Here is a 17,408-nt window from a genome sequence, read left to right as displayed (position 1 = left end):
GGATGATTTTGGTTTTTTGACACCGGGTTTTACTATGTAGCCCTGACAGGCATTGTAGGCTGATTATTTTTCCATGCAGTAGAAAGGAAAGCTTAGTTTAATTCTTCCGCACGTGAGGAACCACTTCCCCGGCACCATTTATTGAATAAACTTTGTCCATTGTTTGTGGCACACTTTTAAGTCCTGCCTGTCACCTGTGTGGGTTAGCTCCTGTGCCCCTTTTCTGTCACATTGCTCAGTGTCTGTTTTGGTGACTGCAGTTTTTGTCCTTTTCAGTATTTGGAATCTCTATGTTTCTCTGAGAAGTTTTGAATAGTTTTTGCTATTTCTGTGAAAAAGCCAGAAAATGATAATAATAAAAATGATGCTTGTAATTTTTTGTGTTTTTTTCTCATTTTTTCCACCTTTGAGTTTACTGTTTAACACATATATATATATGTTTAACATATATATATATATATCCTTTCTTAGCATTGTATTTTATTTTGAAATCACTTATTATATAAAAACTGGAATAATGTTGATAATAAACACACATACACACACAGAGAGAACCTAACAGAGGCATTTTATTACATGAATTAATGAATTTAATAAAAGGATTTAAAAATTAGTCATATCTCTCCACAGAAAGAACCAGTTCTAACTGCTGGGTTTAGTACAACCTTGAAGCTATACTGTGCATTTGTTAACATGTGCATTCACACACTTGTCACTGTCTTGGAAAACACATTAGAATAATGTATAAAACTTGCCCGTTGCCTCTGATCTTGAGGGAAAGGAGTTTGTAGCCAACTTTGATTCAAAATGTAAGAAACTTTTGTCAGAGGTTTCCATAATGGATTTTGTGTCCTGTGGCCATGGCAGTCCGTAGGGAGAGCACAGCAGAGCACGACAGCCTTCCTGGAGTAAGTGGATTTTAAGGGATGAGGTTCTAAGACATTTCAGAAGACAAGTCTTGCCCCACCACTCACATGTGCTGAGATCGCTCAAGACTCCCCCAGGGTAGGGATGGGCGGTTTCCACCCAGTCTCTAACTTCTGGGATTATTGTTTTTCATTTTCTGCTCTGGGTGTCATACTTCTTATTAGTTTTATGAGTATCCTGTTTGTGTTAGTGTTTCACAGCAGCCATGGCATGTAATAAGTAAATTAAATCTTAACTAGCAGGGGAAGCAGAAAGTCAATATATACAGAAAGTTAATGGTGGTTTTATCAGGAAACTGAGAAGCAGTTTGCTGTAGCAACTTGCTGGTGTATCTTCCTTCTGGTCCCCCACATTCATGATGTGTTGGGGACACAGAAACCACTAACACCAGGAGCATTTCAGTGACGCATTAACTGCACTCTTTACACAGCTGAGGGAAATCAGCCCAGAATGTTCACACACCTGCGTTTATGGGTCCGTGTGTGTGTGTGTGTGTGTGTGTGTGTGTGTGTGTGTGTGTGTTTGCACAAATACTGTCTCTGTTATCTTTTAGGTTTGCAGAACTTTTCAGAGTCCTAGAAGAAAGAGAAGAAGAGCTGGGCATCACTGGCTTTGGTGTCTCTATGACTACCATGGATGAGGTTTTCTTCAAGTGAGTACCTGTGCCCTGCCCCCTGTCAGGTGACATCATATACTCTCTGTGATTCCCAGTGCCCTGTCTTTAGAATAGTCTTTGTTCTCACAACTCTTCTTCTTCATCATGTCACATGGATGCAGCTTCTACCTAAAGTACCATTTTGCACCAGAAGCCCTTAACATCATCTTATACTATGGTTCTCTTATTCTGTGTAGCATTTTCCCTTTATATTAACACACACATACACAGATACACACACAAACACAGACACACACACATACATATCACACAGACACATACATACACATATACAAACATACACACATACATATAGACACACACACACACACACACACACACACACACACAGTTCTCTCATAGAAATCATGAACCAAAGAGGAAAAATCAACCATATATTCATTTGCTTTGTAAAGTAATCCATATATTTATTTAGTCTAGAAAATTTAGAAAAACAAATATATTAGACTTCTATAGAATTGGAAATATTATAGAAAATAAAACTGCAATTATCACTATAATTTTGTAAAATATAGAACATTTAATAACCATTTTACCCTAAAATCAAGAAACACATTGTCTTGGAACTCTGTTCATATTTAGTTTATTTTGTACCTCAGGACTGGGGCCAAGTGCTTTTCTGGCATACACGATGCCTTGCATTCAATCTAGAGCACCAGAAATTTTTGGATGCTGGGGATTAAATCCCCAGGCCTCAGCCATACTGGGCAATTGCCTGACCACTGAGATTCAATGTTTCCCCACCCCCAGCCCCAGAGCATGTATCCCATCATTAATGTTAGCATTGATATGTAATGTTCATTAAAAATATCTCTATGAAGGGCAGGAGTTGGTGAACTACTATTGTAGTTAAAAGTTATCTCTTTATATGTATGTTAATATTTATAATATATATTAACGTGTGTGTGTGTGTGTGTGTGTGTGTGTGTGTGTGTGTGTGTGTTTTGTAGGGTCAGTAATCTTGCAGACATAAAGATGAATACTGAGATTGTCCAGCCAGCTTCCACAGTGGACCGAAGCATGAGTGAAGCTAACCAGAATATGAATGTGCCCAGAAATTTTGAAAGATCAGATTATCCAAGAGGACACTCTAATTCTTCCTTCAGTACTGGGGTGAGCACCTTCATCAAGAATATAATGCTAGTATGTTTAGAAGTAGTAAAAGATGACATTTCACTTTATTACTAATTCAGAAGAGGTTTGGCGTTCTTGGAGCAAGCTCATCCACATAGGGAAAATTTGTAAAGAAATTCAATTTTCTAACTCATAATAGTAACTAGTTGTAAAGTAGTGAAGGTAAAAACCAGTTTTATTTTAATTGTTTTATTACATGTATTTACTCATTGTGTGGGATGTGTGTGCACATGTGTACATGACATGTGGGGGTCAGAGAACAACTCTGGGGAGTTCGCTCTCTCCTTCCACCATGGGCTTCTGTTTTGGTTTTTTTTGTTTTTTGTTTTTTTTTTTTGGTTTTTCGAGACAAGGTTTCTCTGTGTAGCTTTGCTACCAGGCTGGCCTCGAACTCACAGAGATCCGCCTGGCTCTGCCTCCCGAGTGCTGGGATTAAAGGCATGCGCCACCACCGCCTGGCTCAGATCAGCAGCTTTGCAGGCCGCCCCTTTAGCCACAAAGCCGTCCTGCCGGCCCGGATTTCCTTTCGCAGCTGGTCTTCCTCGTAGGGGTCATTTTAGTTTTCAGAACTGTGAGTGCATTCAGAGTTGAAGAAGAGTGCTGATACGAAGGATGACACTCGCTGCTCTCTCTCACACAGGACATTTCACGCTAGGTGTCGCAGAATCACAGAATCCCCGTGTTAGCGTGGGGCTGTCGCCTCATGGTCTAGCATTTGCCTTGTGCCTCTCCCGATTTGTCTTGCTTAAAAATTTTGCATGTGTGTGCAGCAGAGATTCTTAGACCATGGATATACTGGTTTAAGTTTCTTAGAAACACTTGCTATGTTTTCCCCGTGGGACTTGGGAGCTTGTGAAAATAGGGTATTGTATACAATGAGTGTCTAGAACTTCGAGTTAAAATGGTAGCTCCCCGCTGTCATTTACTGCACGGTTGTCTTTGGTCAAGCTGAGCTGAATACAGATGAGGCTGTTCCAGGGAGCAGAATATAGTCAAGTGTGCACCGTGTAGCATCTGATGCGGGATGCCACACTGTGCCACCTCCTCTCCCTGCTCTGCCTTTCGTCTTCAGGTACAGACACAGCTAAACTGTGAAGCATTTCCGTTGCTCTCCTGCTGTTCTTCAGTTTTTGAGGGTGAGGTCAGAGCTTTCAGGTCAGTCCAGAAAAGCTGATCACTGGATTAAAACATCTTTTATTTTCTCATTCTAGAATTACATGTAAGAACTAATCTCCTGAAAGCAGAAGTTGTCTTCTTCCTATCAGGACTGTGATGGGAGAGAAAGGTTCTCTCTCCACATTTAACCTTATGTCCAGTCAAGGGTAGCATCAGTGGGGTCTCTCTCATTCAGAACATATTTGTTGATTAGGGATATTTTCCCACTCTGAATTATGGGATATCTACATACTGGGGAGAATACAATAACTGTATTTTAAAATGTCAATATGTGTGGTAAGTTCTCCTTGGCTCTCAGGCACCTTCTCTAAAGAAGTATGTCCTTAAAGCAAAGGTTCCATCATTTAACTGAAAAACAAACCATTACTCAACTACAGATTGCCCCCAAAATTTGAAAAATAGACAAATTTGTATATTTATGTACATTCTCAAATTGACTGTGGGGAGTGTTTTGAACTTAGAGGTTAGGTGAAAATATACTGGGCATGTTGCAATCTTAAACTAAATTCTCCTGTTTCCTGGTGTGCTGCAATCCTGCAGACCAGAGATTAAAAGCTGGCCACAGAAACTTGATACGAAATGTAATGTTGAAAGATGGTGTTTAATGTAAGAGGATGGGCATGGTGTTCTGCAAAGAGAGAGGCACTATGAATACACCGATGACAACGATTCCCCTCTGGGGACTTTCACAGTACTGAAGTTAGGTGCCAAGCTGTAATGCCTTCAGAACACAGAGTGCCTGGTCTCCCTCTACACTCTTCCTTCTGCAATGTGTCATCACACAACTGAAGTCATTATGCTAATTACTTCCTTCTAGGTCCATGACCACGGTAATGCCGCCTTCTCTCTCTTGTAGTGGGCTCTTTACACCCAGCAGTTCCGAGCCATGTTCATCAAAAGGGCAATGTTCTCTTGGCGCAACTGGAAACTGCTGGTGTTGCAGTTGCTGGCACTTCTGGGTCTCATGTATCTTCTGATGAAAGGCATAAGCTTCTCAACACCTAAAAAGCCTGCCAGGGTAATGGACTTGGAGCAGTATGGCGAGACCATTGTGCCTTTCTCAGTTTCTGGAGATCCTGTTTTGACCCAGAAGCTCACCAAAAATCTTGAGATCATGTTAAAGGCTAAAAACCAAAAACTTCTTGAAGTGCAAGGTAAGTGTCTTACAAACAGAAAAAGAGTGCCAGCAGATGAAGACCTCTGTGCTAGTTTGAAAGGACAGTCTCAGCTGGAATGGTTAGCTATGTTTTCCCTCTCCTATTCTCCCATCCCTCCTCCTCCTCTTTCCTCTCCTCCCCTTCCTCTTCTCCTCTCCCATATCATCTCTCCCCATCCCTTCTCTTATTTTGTAATCAGTTTCACAAAGCCAGCCAGTCACAGACAAGAACCACCCTTCAAGGCCATTATTGTTACTGGTGATGGAGGTACTCTGAGATAGGAAAGGTCATCTACCGTAAGGAGGAACAAAGATGAGATTCATAGGGAAATTAAGACATTTAGAAGCAGTCACATCTCAGGAAACTGGAAAGGGGGCTCTTCAAAGAAGATTTTAAGCCTGTGCTCTTCTAACATAGAGGTTATTTCTCAGCATGGATGAAGTCCACAAAACCCAAGAGGGCAGCTCTTTCTCATAAGAAGATCCAAGTTCCTGAATATGTAAATTAAACATTGACAGAATGAAGGAGAAAATAAATGACTCCACAATAATAGTAGGGCATTTTAAACTTTACGTTCAATAAACAGTGTACTTAACTGAGCCTAACAGACCTACATAAAACTGTCAAGTCTACTACAATATATATAAGTTTTTTCAAGACAGGGTTTCTCTGTATAGCTTTGTGCCTTTCCTGGAACTCACTTTGTAGACCAGGCTGACCTTGAACTCACAGAGATCCGCCTGGTTCTGCCTCCCGGGTGCTGGGATTAAAGGCATGCACCATCACCGCCCGGCTATAATTTATATTTTTGCCAAGTGCACAAGAATCATTATTAAAGATTATATATATATATATATATATATATATATATATGTATATATATATATATATATATATATAATGTGTTCCAAAGTAACTCAATACAATTTAAAAATTGAAACCACATGAAATATCTCTTAAGATCTTAATGGAATAAAACTGGAAATCAGTAACAGCAAGAAAGTCACAACCTTCATGCATATAGTAGAAATAACACACTCTTTAAGGCCTATTGGGCAAAGAATTTGTAAGGGAAATAAAGGATTCAAATAAAAATGAAATAATAATACATCAAAATGTATCATATATGAAAAATGCTAAGAGAAAAAAATTCAATTGAGAAAAGCTATTGGTAAACCTAACCTTACATTTTTAAGTAACTAGATGAACAAAATAAACCTCTGCTATCAAAGAAAAAAAATAGAGATACAATGGGAAAAAGCCAACAAGTCAAAGTCTGCTTCTTAGGAAAGACCCAACTTGAGACATTTTAGATGTGTTGAAAAGGAAAAAAGAAGGCCCAAAAGCCCGAGGAGAAGTTAAAGAGAAGGCATTACTTCTCAGTTTATAGAAATAAAGATCATAAGGAGGGTCTTTAGTAACCTATATAGCAAACAAAATAAGTTACCCTAAATGAAATAAGCAAAATTTCAGTAATTTACATGCTACCAAGATTCAAACATAAAAAATATAAAGGCTTAGTAGATCTGTGACTGATGAGATTAAGCTGGTAATAAAACTATCTGCCCAATAAAAAGCAATCCAAGACCAGATATCCTTATCAGTCTCTACTAAAACTAAAAGACAGCTGAGTTCCAGCCCTCTTCAAAATATTCCAAAAAAAAAAAAAAATGAAAAGAAAAGAAAAGAATAGTTCCAAATGAATCCTATAAGGTCAGAATTCCTTCAATACCCAAGCAAGAAAAGATACTATAAGGAAATAAAACTATGGACTAATAATATCCCCATGAGTGCTGGTGCAAAAGTTTATAACAAAATAGTAGCAAACAGTTTAGTGGATCATTTAACAGGATTATACTCCACGATCAAGTAGGACGTCATTCTTGGAGTTAAAGGTAAACATCATCCGTAATGCAAGAAGACTGACTGGCAGACTTCCTCAGATCAGGGACATGGCAGAGATAGCAAGTAGACTTTCTACTTCTACTCATATAAAACTTTAAGTCCTACCTAGAAAATTTAGGCAAGAAATAGAAATAGAAAGACACCCAGCTGGAGGTTGTAGAGGTAAAACTATTTCTGTACACACACACACACACACACACACACACACACACACACACACACACACACACTTTATTATAGGTGATAAATGAATATGCCAATACTGGGTTGTTTGTTTTCTTGAAGTTTGGTTTTTGCTTTTAGTTCTTTGTATACTCTAGATATTGGTTATTTGCCAATTGAATAGATGGCAAAGATTTTCTCCTGTTCTGTAGATAGTGTCTCCACTCAGTCAGCATCCCCTTTGCAGTTCAAAAGGTTACTAATTTTATAAGATCCAGCCTGTCAAGTATTGCCTCTATTTTCGGAGCAACTGCAGTCCTATTCAGAAAACTGTTCCCTATACCTGTATCTTGAAGTATTTTTCCTACTCTTTCCTCTTCAGAATTTTAGGCGCCATGTTACTATCTTTGATCCATTTGGAGTGAGCTTTTATGCAGAGTGAAAATAAGTATTTAGTGTCCTTCTCCTATGTGTAGATACTCTGTCTCTCTAACACCATTTATTAAAGGGGCTTTCTTTTCTCTAATTAATGTTTGGATAATTTTTATGAAAATCAGGTAACTATAGCTACATTGTCTCATTTGTAGAACTTATACTACATGGATCTTCATGGTCACTTTTGTTCCGGCACCATGCCTTTATTTTTGTTACTAGAGTTCTGTAATGCACCTTGAAATTAGCTATGGTGACCCTCCAGACTTATTATTATTATTGTTATTATTATTGTTGTTATTATTATTATTACTTTAGTTTTTGCTTAATATTTCTTTGGCTAGCTGAGGTCTTTTGCACTGCTAAATAATTTTTTATATGTTCCTGTGAAGAATGTCATTGGAATTTTAGCAAGGACTTCTGTGAACCTCTAGATTGCTTTGGTAAGATCCATTTTCACAATGTTGGTCATTCCAACACATGAACAAGGGAGATTGTGATGGTTAGTATTGCTTTTTGTTTGAACAGGATCTGGAATCACTTAGGAGATGAGCACCCAGGCCCACCTGAGAGAGATTATTTAGCCTCTACATAAGCGCATGATGGGTTGTGTTAAGTTCATTGAAGCAGAAAGACCCATACTAAAAGTATGTGGCACCCTTTCCTGGGCCTGGGCCTGGTCTGCATAAAAAGGAGGTAGGCAGCCCAGTGCCTGCATTCCTCATGCTCCTGCGGACTGCAGATGTGATGTCATCAGCGTTTCCATTTTGACTTCCCCTCTTTGGTGGACTGCCCTTGAACTGTGAGCCAGAACAAACCCCTTCCCCGTTAAGTTACTTCTCAGGGTGTTTGTCACAGCAGCAGGGAATGGCGAGGCAGGGGTGTTTCTATCCAGTAGTGTTTTCTGCAGTTTTTCTGTTGAGTATTTTAGTTTTTCTTGTGTAGGCCTTTCATTTCCTTGGCTAAATTAATGTAATGGTATTTTGTAGTCAGTGGTGAAGGGACTATCTCCTAGGTCTTTTTCTTGGTGTGTGTGTAATTGGTATTTAGGAAGGCCACTATATTTTGCTTCTTTGTGTTCAGTATTACCTTAGTATTTTTCTACTTTGCTAAGTACTTATCAGCTCTAATAGTTTTCTATCAAAGTCATTATTGTCTTGTATAAAATCATATGTTCTGTAAATAAGGACACTTTGACTTATTTACCTGTTCATATTTCTTTTATTTGTTTCTTATTGTTCCAGGTAAGACTTCCAGGACTATATTTAACAAGAATAAAGAACATTAACACTATAGTCTTGCTCCTGAATTTGGAAAAAATACTTTGAGCTTTTGCCATATAATGATGGCAGTATGTCTGTTTTTCCTGGTTGGTTTTTCTTAACCTGACACAAGCTAGAGTCATCTGGGAAGAGGGCATGTCAATTGAGAAATGTCTCTGTAAGATTCTCCTATGGGCAAGTCTGGAGAGCACTTTTCTTGATTCATGATTGATGCTGGAGGGCCCAGCTCACTGTAGGTGGTGCCACCTCTGGGCAGGTGGTCCTGAGTTATATAAGGAAGCAAGCTGAGAAAACCACGAAGAGTAAATCATTAAGTAGTGTTCCTCCGTGGTCTCTGCTCCAGTTCCTACTTCCAGTTCTCTGCCATGAGTTCCTCCCCTGACTTCCCTTAGTAATAGAGTGTGACCTGAGAGTTATAGGGGAAAAATAAACCCTTTCCTCCCCAAGTTGCTTTTGGTCATAGTGTTTTATAACAGCAATAGAAAAGTAACTAAGATACTGTTGTATGTAGCCTTCATGTTTAGAGATGTCCCATCAATTCCTAGTTTCTTCAGGACTTTTATTGTGAAGGGGTGCTGAATTTTGTCAATAAGTCTTTTCTGCATCTATTAAGATGATCATGTGATTTCTGCCCTAGAGTCCATGTTGGATTTTGTAAAAAGCCTTTTCTGCAGCTATTGATAAAATCATGATTTCTGTAATTGTGTCTGTGATGAATTTGTTTATGTATGTATGTATGTATGTATGTATGTATGTATGTACCAAGCTAACTTGATTGTTATGAATTATTTTTTGATGTAATCTTGAATCCATTCTGGCAGTTTTTGTTGAGAATTTTTGCATCTGTGTTCATCAGAGAGCTTGGTGTATAATTTTATTTCTTTTTGTTGTGTCTTTATTTGGTTTTTGTGTCAAGGTAACTGTGGATTCATAAAAAGCAGTTTGCAAGCATTATTTCCTTTTCTATCTAATGGAATAATTTTAGTAGTATTGGTAGTAGCTCTCTGAAGGGGTGGTAGAATTCTGCAGTAAATTGATGTGGTCCATATTTTCTTTTTAACTTAGGAGAGTTTTAATTACTACTTCAATTTCATTTCAAATCTGTTTAAATTGTTTATTTCATCTTGAGTTAACTTTAGCAGGTTTTATGTGTCTGGAGATTCATCCATTTTAAAATTTGTTCAATTTTCCAATCGAGTGGAACATGAGTTCTGAAGCTAAGTCTGTCTGATTTCTGAATTTATTTGTATCTGTTGAAATGTCTCCTTTTCACTTCTAACTTTATTGTTTTTGCCTTCTTTCTCTTTCTTTTGGATAATTTAGCTAATGGTATCCCTCCTCTTTCTCCTCTTTCTTCTCCTCTTTTTCTTTATCAATTAAAAATCTAAAAATTATTTTTAGTTTCGAGGTCATAGGTAATAGTTTACAAGTCTGCTGTAAATATGAAGCTTACTTGTAGGAACTTCTCTTTTTAAATCTTAAATTTTTATTTTGGAGCTGTTTGGGCAGATTTGTAATTCTTAATTTGTGTCTTCTTGGATTCATGGAATCTCTGAACATTCTTACAAATGTATAGCTTTTTGTTTACCTTTTTGCTGTAATTCTTAACACCCTGATCTGGCATGCTTTATCATTCTACAAAGACGGGACAAGAAGAGTCATACAGATTGTTGAACTTAATTGTCTGATTTTTTTCCTTTTAAGTCTTCACAGTTCCAAGTAGCCCTTTGTTTCTTCAAGCAGAATTATCTTGTGTTTTTATTTAGCCTTTGTATTCTCTGAGGAAGAGTTTGATTTTCTATGAGGTAATTTGTAAAAGCTAGAAGTAGGAGTTCTTACAAACATATTCATGTAGAAATGGAAAGGTCTGACAGTGAGAAAGAAATTTAAGAGTGTTCATATCACTAGCCTATAATTTTTTCTTTTAGTGGAATTAAACTAAAAGACATAACATTTGTATGGCTGAGTGATGGATTCTTGGAGTTAATGGCTGAGATATTCTGAGGCTGCTGTGAAGTGCCAGACAAGTAAACTATTGGGTTATTTCTCTTTAAAACACTGAATTGCCAGATGTGGTGGTGCACGCCTTTAATCCCAGCACTTGGGAGGCAGAGGCAGGTATATCTCAGAGTTTGAGGCCAGTGTGGTCTACAGAAAGAGTTTCAGGACAGCCAGGGACACTCAGAGGAACCCTGTCTCAAAAACAAAACAAAAAACAAAAACAAACAAAAAGAAAAAGAAACCCAAAACCAAAACAAAAATAGCCACCACCACAACAAAAAAACAACCAAACAAAAACAGCACTCCCTCCCCCATCTCCCCCCAAAAAACAACAAAACCATGTAGTCATGATCTTTCCTGCAGCTGACCTCAGGACCACTGTTATGTCCTCCTTCCAGGTGATGTGCAGACCTACTTGCTGGCAAATGAAGACTGCATTTACTCATGCATCATTGCATTTTCCCTTGATGTGACTAGAGACCAGAAGAAATTCACCTTCTGGTTCAACAATGAGGCATTCCATTCGCCATCCTTATCCTTGTCAGTTTTAGACAATATTATTTTTATGTCTCTCTCCGGCCCCAATGCCACCATTACTGTCTCCAACAAGCCCCAGCCTCAACGTGAGAAAAAGTCTGAGAAAAGGTGTGTATGTTCTTGTGTTCAAGCTGAGATACTTTAAATTGATCCTTTTCTTCCTGTTTCACCATGTCTGTAATAAAGTGCTGTTGTCAGTACTGAGTGTTGTCATCATGCCATTGTGTGTCCTTTATTTATTCTTTTGTAGAGGCAGCTCAGGAATCCAGATAGTCTTTAACTTGCTCTTTGGGATGAGTATTTTCACCAGTGGCTTTTGCCTTATGACTGTGACTGAGAGAGTTAGTAAAGCAAAGCATATCCAGTATGTGAGTGGGGTCTACACCTTTAATTTCTGGCTTTCTGCTCTGCTGTGGGATCTCGTCATCCACTTTGTTGCCTGTGTCCTACTGCTGGTGAGTGTTACACGCTCGAATTGTCTCGGGGTCTGCCTCTCATACACTATAGACATTTTCTACTTGTCTGACATTTACTAAAACCGAAATTTTTCCAGAAAGGATAAAAATAGTTTGACTAATCAATCAAGTCAGAGAATCTATTTTGGAATATTTCTCAGAGTTAAAAAAAATCTTTCTCTTATATTTCTTTTAATGAAACAGCTAACTCCTGACATACTTGGCCACCAAGATACATTGCGGTCAAAGCTGTTTTCTGTATGGAAGGATATGTCGCAACAGACTAGTGGTATAGTAACAAACACTACAGAAATTTTCCTCTTCCCAGTGCTTCCCCATTCCCCCATGTGTTGGAATTCTGGTTTATGCAAGAGATATCTGTACTCACCTTTTAAAGGTATTCTCTAGAAATTTCTAAATTATGTCATGGACCATTCAAATTGTGCATGGGTGTCTGTGTACTCACATATGTGTAAACCTTTTGTTTTGAAGCCCACAGGTAATAGAATGGATAACAAATAAACATTGAATGCAAGTCTTCAATAAACAAGACCAGGAGAAAAATTGGTCTGTTTACATTTGTTATTTTCTCTTGCTCCAGATATAAATTTTCCCACAAAAACTTAAAGTACACAGTAGTTACTATAGTGAATGATATTTTGTTATATATTTCAGAAGCACCTAGAAGAATGGACCAATACAAACAACTGATAAGGGGTGAGGGCTGTGCTGACCACACCTATTTGATCATTGCATGCTGTTTTCACTTTCCAGAATAACAAACTCTACCCTGGAGCAGGCACAGCTGTAGTGTGTAAACTTACACAGATAGTAATTGAGACAGAGAGCATCTGCTGATAGGTGAAGAATTTCACAAGATAATTTACATTTCAAAAAACAACCAGAAATTTTATACTCAAAGAAAATAAATGTGAACCTGAGTAAATGAGAAAACACAACATGAAACAAGGTTCATAAAATGGAGGAGCTGCCCATAGAAACCATGCCCAGAAATGCTCAATGGCACAGGCAATATAATAGTGTGAGGTATGTGAGTGACTGAAAGAGAAGAAGTATGGTGTGTGTTCATGGAGCTAAGAAATGTGAGAAGATAAGACATCAAATCCAAGTGAATCACAACTAAACATCCAGTGATAATCTCTTATGGAAAATGAACATAAGAAATTAAAATGCTTGATCACAGTAGAGCAAAACCCTGAATGGGCTTGACTGGTATACTAAGGTTCTAAGATCTCAGATCTACCAGAGAAATGGAACAGCAATAGCTCACATGATAGTAGTTGATCACATATGCATATTCATCTTCAGGATGGATATGAAATAAGATTTAACACATACTGAGTAGGGAACAGAAAAAATGGTAGCCACATAAAATACAACAATATGTTAATATAAATTTCTGATACATTTCTGATTGTTTTTTGAAATGTAAATTATCTTGTGAAATTCTTCACCTATCAGCAGATGCTCTCTGTCTCAATTACTATCTGTGTAAGTTTACACACTACAGCTGTGCCTGCTCCAGGGTAGGGTTTGTTATTCTGGAAAGTGAAAACAGCATGCAATGATCAGATAGGTGTGGTCAGCACAGCCCTCACCCCTTATCAGTTGTTTGTATTGGTCCATTCTTCTAGGTGCTTCTGAAATATATAACAAAATATCATTCACTATAGTAACCACCATGTACATTCCACTTTTCCATTTAACTGTATTTATTAGCTAAATGGCTATTTCAAATGCATATGTTTTAAGTTTATTATGGGAAAATTTATATCTGGAGCACTTTGAGGTAGGTATATGTTTCTATTTTTACATTTTCTCTCAGCTTCTGACCATTTGATCTTTTGGTATTCCTTCTAATTCTTTATTGAGTCACACAATGAAATGAAATTACCACAGAGTCATCATGATTTTAATGTCCTTTAGAGTCCTAAGCCATGCCTCTGGTAGCTGCTGACAGAGAGAGTAAGCACCTCATCTAGTCAGAAATTGTGGTGACAGAAGCTGTTGCAGTCACTCAGTCTTGATGAGGGCTGTCCTTCCCTTCCTTCCCCAGCATGCGCTTGAGGAACGTCCCCCAGACTCTCTATTCTCCCACTGGCTCTTCATAATGTCTACTGCATAAAACATTTTTAAGGATTGAAATGTCAGATTATTTCTTTCATTCTTTAGTTGACTAGGAAGTAATTGAAAAGTTATTTCAACAATCTACCCTATTCATAAAAATTAAGATGTTTAAAAAACTAGCAAAACCCCAAACCCTAAAGTAGAAAACCTAAATAGTCTTACTAACTCTGAAATTTGAGGACCACCCCCAGAAAAAAAATGAGTATAAGGAATTAAGAAACAAATAGCACATGTGGGATCTGTAATTACACTTGTAAAAGGAAAACTCCAAGATGAATTGTTTTATTTACAAAATCTATTTAATGCTCAGGGAATAAATGCTATCAATTATAAGCCAACATCTCTAAGAGACTAATGAAATAATTCAAAATTCGTTTTTGAAGCAAGCTTAACATTGATTTATAGGACCTTATAATGATAAGAAAATTTAAGCTAATATAATTAATATAACCAATGTAAGTAAGTACAGCATTATTTTAATTACTATTACAACATGGAGTTGTGACCCTTTAGTGTTATACCTTATCAAAAGGAAGCCAATAAAAAGAAGGAAAGAAATAAAGGAAGTTTTTCTACAAAATGAATTGATTTGTAAAAACAGAAATATCCAGAGTGGGTTTACTTGGGGGTAAAAGAAAAAATACAATTTGATTCCATAGAAGAAGAACAGAATGAAAACATTCTAAATCAAGGCAAAGTAGAAAGGCCAGTACTGTGGCCCTGCTCAGCAGTGAGGAAGCCACTCATCAACGAAGCATTTTGGCTGCTGAAGAGTCAGTTCCACCAAAGGGACCCTTTTCCCCTTCACTAAGTTTTCAGGCTTTCAGGTTGGGGATTGAGTATTGTGGTCAGAATCTGAACTGCCCCACAAAGACTCACAGTTTGAGAATTTGTTCCCTTTTTGGTAAAACTATCTGGGGGCTATAGAACCTTTAGGAGATGGACCTAGGTCGGTCCTATGCAGGCTCCCTAGCTGTTGGTCCAGAGTCTGTGAGCTCCCACTAGCTCAGGTCAGCTATTTCTATGGGTTCCTGTTATGACCTTCACCCCTCCTGACTCATACAATCCCTCCTCCCCCTTCCCAACTGGACTCCTGGAGCTAGGCCCAGTGCTTGGCTGTGGGTACTAAAAGAGAGGCAAGTTTTTAACATTATCAGCTCAGCCCTTACTTCCAGCAGCTCCTTGCCTCCTTGCCAGCCAAAAAATTGAGGAGCTTCTACCTAAAGTCCCTGCAAACTGTCAGCAACATGAAACTCAGCAATAGAGAAAGTAGCTAATACACATCATTTGCTTTGTGCTTTGGTGCCTATCTCAGCTGGTGTTCCTAATCACTGATGTAGATATATTGTTGGAGAAGTACCACTTCCTGGACACGATGTTCATCCTCATGATGTTTGGATGGTCTGTCATCCCTTTCATCTACCTGCTAAGCTTCCGGTACAACAATAGCACCAGTGCCTATATCAAGATCTTCATCCTCAACCACTGTTTAGGGTTTATGAGTATAATTATATACGATGTGGTAGAGATAATACCAGGTAAGGAATTCACAAAGTTTCTTCCGTTCAGGCACTTCTTTTGTTTGTTTGTTTGTTTCTGTTGTTTGTTTGTTTTTTGTTTTGTTTTGTTTCTTGTTTGTTTTTGAGACAGGGTTTCTCTGTGTAGTTTTGCACTTTTCCTGGAACTCACTCTGTAACCCAGGCTAGCCTAGAACTCACAGAGATTTGCCTGCCTCTGCCTCCCAAGTGCTGGTACAGGAATCTTATAAATAAAGAAAAATGACTTTGAGGAAAAGTAGCGCTACAAAGTTCTTTTGTTCTGGGTTTTTGGGGAAAATATATTAGTTAACAAACTTTATTAAGTACTTTTACTATTATAACACTATATTGAGTGAAACCAAGGACACATTGAGCCACTAATATAAACCAATCACTTTTTTAAGACCTTGTTTTTTTGGGTTTCCTCCTTTGATCATGACATCCAAGGACAACTAACTGGAGTGGTGATGCTCACAAATCGGGAGACTTGAACTGAAGATGGATGCCTTTCCTTCTTCAAAGCACAGTGCAAACACTGATGTTTTCAGTTATTTGGCAATGTGTGTTGCCAAAACCAGAAGAAAGAGACAACCCCCCCTGACATCAAGTCTTGTCCTCCCACTAGATCTTTGGTTATCTGAGATTACTTTAATATTTATAATGTAACTTTTCAAGGAGTGCCGCTAAAGTCAAATGCAAGAAATTGTTCTCTAATTTGTAGAAGTTATTCTTCAGTCTTATTCCCCAAGTTAATCACATTGCTATCTCTGTATTATTTCCTTGTGATAACAAATTACCACTAATATAGAATTCATATTGATTTAATAACCTCCATTGAATAAACATGACTACATGTTATGTGTCCCATAAATCTGCCTGACATTTGGGAATCAGGTGTTCAAGAAGTGAGTCAAGAGTGACTGATTTGAGATGAATTCTATTCTTTGATAGGAAGATCATCGCTGCTGCATATCATTTCATTTTTTTGGTTTGATGAACAGTAACTTTAGATAAAAGAACTATTCACATAATTGGAAAAGCAACAAGAATAAAAAATACTCTTCAGTCACCAAAAAAACAGTATCTGAATGCACAGTCTCTTACATGTTTGCCTAAAATGAGAGGAATTTGATTTAGCAATAACTCTGAGCAGATGTAGGAACATCTCCTCTCATGAATCTTTAGAGACTTTCAGAAGTTTCACGTGGAAATAAAAGAACCAATCAAGGTGCAGAGAATGACTTGATAATGCTCAATCCTAAACAGGTTATCTGTATCACATTCCCTCCTCCTAAGATTCGGGGATCATGCCAGAAGAGTGGGCAGAAAGATTGGAAGAGCCGGAGGCTGTGGATGACTACAAGAAAACTGTTTTCTGGATACATCAGGGCAGTTGCACAGCAGTTGAGACAGCATGTACAAGAGCTGGGAAAACTTAAGCCACCTACAATTCCATCTACTGGCAGTTGATAGGTCCTGGGAAAGGAAGAGTCAGTTTTCTTTAAGGGTGTGGCCTCTAGTGAGTTAACTGTCCTATAGTGAAGCCCCCACAGCTAAGAGTGTATAGGCAGCATAAACTGCTTGAATAGTTAAAAGTGTGTGTGTGTGTGTGTGTGTGTGTGTGTGTGAGAGAGAGAGAGAGAGAGAGAGAGAGAGAGAGAGAGAGAGAGAGAGAGAGAAACAACTTCAGAATTTTCAAAGAATCAAAAATGAGGGAAAAAAGAGGCATTGGAATATCTAAACGACTTCATGGAAGGATTTGTGAGAAACTGTATTTACCTTTTGCTACTTTGAAAACTCTACTGTAAAATGGAGGTAATAAAAAGTACTAGGAATATTTAGCTAATAGAAGTTTATTTATTGGAAAAATAGCTGTA

At 38.0% G+C, this 17,408-nt stretch overlaps 1 protein-coding gene across 1 annotated transcript in view; it reads left to right on the top strand.

Moving 5' to 3' along the window:
* The window catches only part of LOC114692172 (ATP-binding cassette sub-family A member 3-like), a 102,650-nt gene that overhangs the window by 60,119 nt on the left and 25,123 nt on the right, over positions 1-17,408 (top strand). Inside the window, exons 17-22 of the mRNA XM_028867831.2 lie at positions 1,481-1,579; positions 2,554-2,716; positions 4,770-5,067; positions 11,252-11,498; positions 11,641-11,845; positions 15,309-15,531. Coding sequence (XP_028723664.1) covers positions 1,481-1,579; positions 2,554-2,716; positions 4,770-5,067; positions 11,252-11,498; positions 11,641-11,845; positions 15,309-15,531 — 1,235 coding nt within the window. The remainder of the gene's footprint in view (positions 1-1,480; positions 1,580-2,553; positions 2,717-4,769; positions 5,068-11,251; positions 11,499-11,640; positions 11,846-15,308; positions 15,532-17,408) is intronic.

This window comes from Peromyscus leucopus, chromosome 1 (assembly GCF_004664715.2).
Source record: "Peromyscus leucopus breed LL Stock chromosome 1, UCI_PerLeu_2.1, whole genome shotgun sequence".
Lineage (NCBI taxonomy): Eukaryota > Metazoa > Chordata > Mammalia > Rodentia > Cricetidae > Peromyscus > Peromyscus leucopus.
Note: the sequence above shows the minus strand (reverse complement) of the source record. Positions and strands in the feature narration are given on the sequence as shown.